The sequence below is a fragment of the Apis laboriosa genome, unplaced genomic scaffold (assembly GCF_014066325.1).
Source record: "Apis laboriosa isolate Shangri-la unplaced genomic scaffold, ASM1406632v1 scaffold89_cov152, whole genome shotgun sequence".
Lineage (NCBI taxonomy): Eukaryota > Metazoa > Arthropoda > Insecta > Hymenoptera > Apidae > Apis > Apis laboriosa.
In genome coordinates, this window is record NW_025224719.1 from 259,319 (window position 1) to 265,318 (window position 6,000).

General features: G+C 40.4%; 1 protein-coding gene across 1 annotated transcript in view; it reads right to left on the minus strand.

The window, feature by feature from the left end:
- The window catches only part of LOC122719608 (lachesin-like), a 244,606-nt gene extending 238,833 nt beyond the window's left edge, over positions 1-5,773 (minus strand). The window contains exon 1 of the mRNA XM_043945558.1: positions 5,090-5,773. Coding sequence (XP_043801493.1) covers positions 5,090-5,501 — 412 coding nt within the window. The 5' untranslated portion in view covers positions 5,502-5,773. The remainder of the gene's footprint in view (positions 1-5,089) is intronic.
- Between the last annotated feature and the right edge of the window lie 227 nt (positions 5,774-6,000).

Here is a 6,000-nt window from a genome sequence, read left to right on the forward strand (position 1 = left end):
CGAATAATACGACTGGGAGGGGAAGAAGGGAATTGGATAAAAGGAGGGAGGGGAGGAGGGAAAGATAAGCAAACTTGAGAATAGATTCTCCTCCTAGGTAGGGAGATGTATGCTCATGGCCGAGAGAACTCGCGACGTTTGTTATCAAACTCCTTTAATAATTCATCGAAATTAGATAATACCTGGCGAACGAATAATAAGAGGGGGGTGAACAGCCGCCTCCGCGCAGACCGCATCTACCTACTTTAACCGTATTAAATGTACGACCCGAGGAAAACGATTTTACTCGTCGTTTCGAGAGAGATCTGATATCGAGACAATGAGAGAACCTTTCCATATTATCCGCTCTCGAAACTATCTATCTGTTCCCCGAATGCTCGATCCCCTATCTCTATTCGGCCGAGATTGCGCGCGAGAGAGAGAGACAGAGACAGAGACAAAGAGAGAGAGCGGCGGGAATTGAATAACCACCGCATAAAATCGGCATTGGATCCGGGCGGTCAACGACGGAGGAGACGATAATGGCGGCTCTGCGTTTCCGACTTCAAAAAGTCACGGCGCAATACGGTGAAACGGTCGTAAAAACGATTGGATTTGGGAAAATATTGCAAAATATATGCGCATTATTTCGCCAAAGTTGCCTCGATTCGCGGCCATTCGGCGATCGTGGTGTTTGAAGGATGAGCGGTTGATACATACCCGGATAAAAGTAAAGTTACGACCGATATTTTCCCCCGAGATATTTATCCCTGGAAAAGTCACGAATGGAATATGGACGTGTAAATTTGAACGAGACAAAGTTTCTCGTCCAAATTATTATTATTTATACTTTCGTTAATTTTACTATTACACCTCGCTTTCTTTTATCCAAAGATATTCAAAGGATATATTCCGAAAGTATCCATTTTCTCAAGAAAGATTCGAAATCTAATTTTTAATTGACGTAATTGATCGATTTGACGAATACAAGGTGGACAATGGTGAGAGAGAGAGAGAGAGAGAGAGCGATATATCGCTTTCTTTAATTCCTATTAATCTGCTGTACAGGGATTCCGAGGGGAAACTCGATTCGAATACAACGATAGAATAACGGGGAAAACAATGTATCGCGGAAAACTCGACAACGGTATGAATAAAAGCGTTACACGCGACAAGCGAACGCGAAAATTGCCATGCCAGCAGCCGCGTTTCTCTCTTGGTGGCGATCGGTAAATCATCGTCGCCCGAATACGGAAACGAAGAATGAGAAAGCAAATCGAGGCGCGCGGCTGGAAACAACAAAATAAAACGAAGGGGTAGGTGTGGAGGAGAAAAGGAAAATGGAGAAGGGGAGGGAGAGAAACGAAGCGGTAAACAAAAGTGGAAGCAAAGCGGGGGAGGGGGGAAGTAAAAACGAAGAGGAAGAGCGAGGGAGAAAAGATGGCAATGGGGGAACAGAAGGCGGATTTCTAAACGACGAGCAACGCAACACCGTGTCGCTGACGCCCACTATATTATCACGAAATTTATCCCCTTGCCGCTTCTCATTCCAGTGACCGCGAGAAAAAATGTTAATTGTTGCAAGTTCAACGCTAACACCGCGCGCTCTTGTATAAGACAATAAAAAATCGCACGAAAAGATGGCAAAAGTGTCTGCGCTCGTTCCAACAAGAGCGGAGAGCATTAATGGAGTGAAAAATTAATTAATTAAAATTTCGAAATAAAGTTACCTTAAGCTCGAATAACAATTATTCGTTAACTGCTATAATTAACCTCTTCGTATAACCTCAGCTTTTGCACAATTTTGATTCCGCTTATTCGATGCTTTGATTAATAAATTATTCAAGTATTCGACTGTTAATAAATATAAGAGTAATAAGATAGAAAAAACCGACTCATAATTTTCACACCCCCCCATAATAAAAAAAAATATATCAAACTTTTATAGCTCGATTATCTCAGCAAGAAATCGTTGCAAATCCAGAGAATCCTCGATGCTTAACAATAACTCAACAACGATCGCGTGAATTACAAAATGCAATCATTTCGTTTATACTTCAATTGAAATTGTGCAAGTAGTAGGCAGAGCAATGTACTTATATTAGGGCCAATTCATTTGCATGCATTTTCACAGCTTCGAAAAAAATATTTATAGGACGTAGTAGTTTCATCGTGACGCCTCGCTTATGAATTATGCATGGGGAACAAGCTTACCTGGTAGCTCATTCCGTGGCCGCAATTTCGCCATTGAAGTGTAATTTCACCGGACCCGGGTATTAGAAGCGAAACGAGCTTTTTGCGCCGCGCGTGCCGCTTACGAGTACGAGGGAAGGTGTCGTTCAGAGGGTTGAAGGGGGCCATCTCTGGGACGGCAGAACAAAGGGGTTTCGCCCGACACGTCAAGGGACAAAGGATCCAGAGATTGTTTCGCAGTTCGCGGAATGAATTTAACGCGGGAAAATGGCCGGATTGAATTATCACCGGGAGAAGTCTTTGAGTGTTTACACGAACAGGTAAATGGGGTGAAAGACGATGTTCCAGAGACGTCGCGGGGAGCTTCTTCTTTGAAGATATTCGATAGACTGGTTTGAAAACTTTCCAAGAAGTTGGCAACGAGAGTAGATGGGTTAATTTAGATCTTGATTATTGAAAATCCAAGTATTTGTTGAATAATTGTTTCAATTAAGCTGAGAGGCTGATGAAGTTGAGGATTGTGCGTTAGAAATTATTAAGAGTTAACCGTTTGGATTCGACTAATAGAATTCGACTAATAGAATTAAATGATATTCAAATTTAAATAGATAATTCTTCGGAATACTTAGTAATTCAAAAAGAAAAGGAAAAATAATGCGGATATTTTTAGGAATATTCCGAGATTCTTTGATACATTTCAGAGAAAACAAAGATAAATATCGTTTCGTTGTACAAAAGATGATGTTACAAGGATGTTCCTCTTTGACATTCTTCGAAAAGATTTCGAAGGAGGAGGAAAGTTTGCGAGAAACACGATGTTCCAAGGATGTTCCGCTTTGACATCCCTTAAGAAGGTTGGAAAGAAAGGGGGGGAGAAAAGTTTCATTGCGTGAAATTTTAAAGGTTGGCTCGAGGAAAGCGAATCTCAATGAGAAATGAAGAAGTTGAAGCAGCAGCTTGTGCCTCGGTCGCTTCTTGCCTTTGAATAATTCTACGAGAGGAGTGTTCCACGTGTCATTAAGGCTCGTTGAAATATTTAATCCTAGTTTAATACGTTCTTTTTTTTTTTTTTTTTNTTTTTTTTTTTTTTCGAATTATTCTCCCTTAACGTTTGATCGCATATTTACTGGAGATATCCAGTCGTGAAAAGCGACTATACTATAACTACGTAACTTTTATAGAGACATGCGTTATAATACTCTTCTCTGCTGAAAATCATACGCGATGCAGATACGTAAAACTTCGAATGAATGATTTACTCGCGCGTGAATTCACTCGATGAGTTTATTCTCGCGTGGATGAGTCCTAACAGGCAGAAGAATTCTCTTTTTTTTTCTTTTTCCTTTTTTTTTTTAGTGAAAATTCGAATGTATACATACGTGGTATAAACCATTTTGAATCGTATTTTTTTTTGCACTCGCTTTAACAATAACCTTTTTATCGCTTTCGTATGGTGTATGTATGTATATCGATGGAGAATAAATTTAATAATTTCCCGATTGTTTGAAATGAAATATTCATTTGTATGAAATAAAAGAAAAATTTAATTAAATGACGAATAAAATATTCACAGGGAATAAAAACAAAATTCTTATTATATGTTTCAATTGCTTTCATTGTAGTAAAAACTGTAATAATTTCATATTCAACTTATTATTATTATTATTATCGTAATAAATTAAAACTAAAAATATTAATTAAATTGATAAGAAACAAATAAAGCTTCATCCCACAATTAATTGAATTGAAGTAATTCAACTGTAATATTACTCTAACTATGATCAAGAATCCTAAGGATCAATCTTTAATTCTTTTCATTCGATCATTCGTTTTAAATGAATATTTCGTTCCAAAGGAGAATTTCCTAACCAAAAATTTCCTAACTTCTCAACAATTATTCAGAATAAATAAAATCGATCTTCAACTTTTCGTTTCACCCTTACTTACAATTTCGATCACTCGTCAATTTTCCCTCGTCAAAATCAAATCAAAATTTTCAGTTCGATCATCGAGAGGAGATTTATTAACTGGCTGCTTCGTTTTTTTATCAAAATCGATATATCGCGAAATTTATTCCCCATCCCCACGGAACGAAAGCGCCTTTGACGCGCTTCATTTGGACACGCTATAATTTCCGGGAACACTTTGCACCGTTGTCGGTTTCCTGATTTAACGTAGCCAAAATGAAATCCGAGATTACGCGTTGATCGAGCCGCGCGCGTTTAAATCGTCGTTCAAACAGCCACGGGTGGTGGTATGAGCTCGGCAGGAGGGAATATACGGTTTATACGTCGATCGTGATGAAGTTTACGATATAGGTAAATTGATTGACCACCGATCTGTGGAAGCAATGATATAAGCCATCTAGGTTGCTTGTCATCCGGTGAAATAAACGATAATTACTATATTACTGGATGCAGCTGCGAGAGAGATATCCATATCTTGAAACGATTATCCAACGATTATGCAAAATTGTGTTGGAAGAATTGACAACGTCTTAACTTTTAATCTTTCGCGGTAGAAGCGAGTGTCAGCCGATTCTACGTAGGAATGAATATTCGATTGAAGAGGAGAGAATATTGGACAATAAATGACAATCTTGTTTCTTCAAGAATTAGAATAAATAGTTTAAGATATTTTACTGTGTCTAAATGTCCATGTATTGAAATCATCAAATCCAATAAATACGTTTTTAAATGTCATCGATGAAATACTCCTATATTTTTAGAAAAAAGAAATAGCCAATTATAACATCACATTCATCGAATCCAATATTACCGTCCAATATTATATTTAACTACATTTAATCGAAATTTTCTCGAACTGAAGGAAAATTTTAAATTCGATTTTCCATAATTTCGACACAGCGTTGAACAAAGGAGTCTGAGGAGGAAGGAAAAATACGAAAATGACTAACCATTGTTAAAGGCAGCAGACGTCGGCCGAGTGTCCATCAGCAGGAGGCACGCGATAACAAAGACGGCCGCCATCCTCGTCGCAAGACTGAAACCCGTTTCCCTCCTCCTTTTAACAAGCACCAGCATTCTCGGCTGCAAATTGGCCAACTCGTTGTCACAATCACGACCCGCGTAAGATCCGCATCCGCAACGAACAGACACACCAACAGAGTCCCTCCTCTCCTCCCCCGAACTCTCAACCTCGTCCTTCCACTCGCGAAACGATCCACAGAAACGTCGCCCCCCCACCGCGCACGCACGCCCGCTCGGATCTAAAACCGATTTATCGGCCACACCGTCGATCAGCATCCACCGGGTACGTCCTCCAGAAGACCCTTCCGGACCACCACCTTCCATCGAAACGCGGATCATCAATATCGGCCAACTCACACGATTCGATCCGATGATCCGTTTCCACCGTGCTTTGACCGCACTTCTATTCCCCCTCTAGGTCAAGATTTTATAAAAGATCACGTCCCTCATCCTAATACCAGTCACAGATCACGCCCAACAACGAGAAACCGATATTACCATCGATCCAACAACCGATCCAAACTTTCTCCCTTCCCTTCACCTCCCTCTTCAATTTATTTATTCCGATTTATTTATTCGAATCGTGGAAAATACGACGCGAACACGATCGAATCGAGACAATAAAATCGGCGATCCTCGATTTTTAAAAAAAAAAAAAAAACACGATCACGCGCGAGATCGTCCAACTACGACGACGACGAAGACGACAGCTCCCACGACTGCACGCTCGGGACGGCCGGCGTCGACTGTCGTACTCGGGCGCAAAGGGGACCGGGTTCGGGCGGACGTGAACACGCCGACATCCCGGCGTCACGGCGCATATCTCCTCCACCCCCGT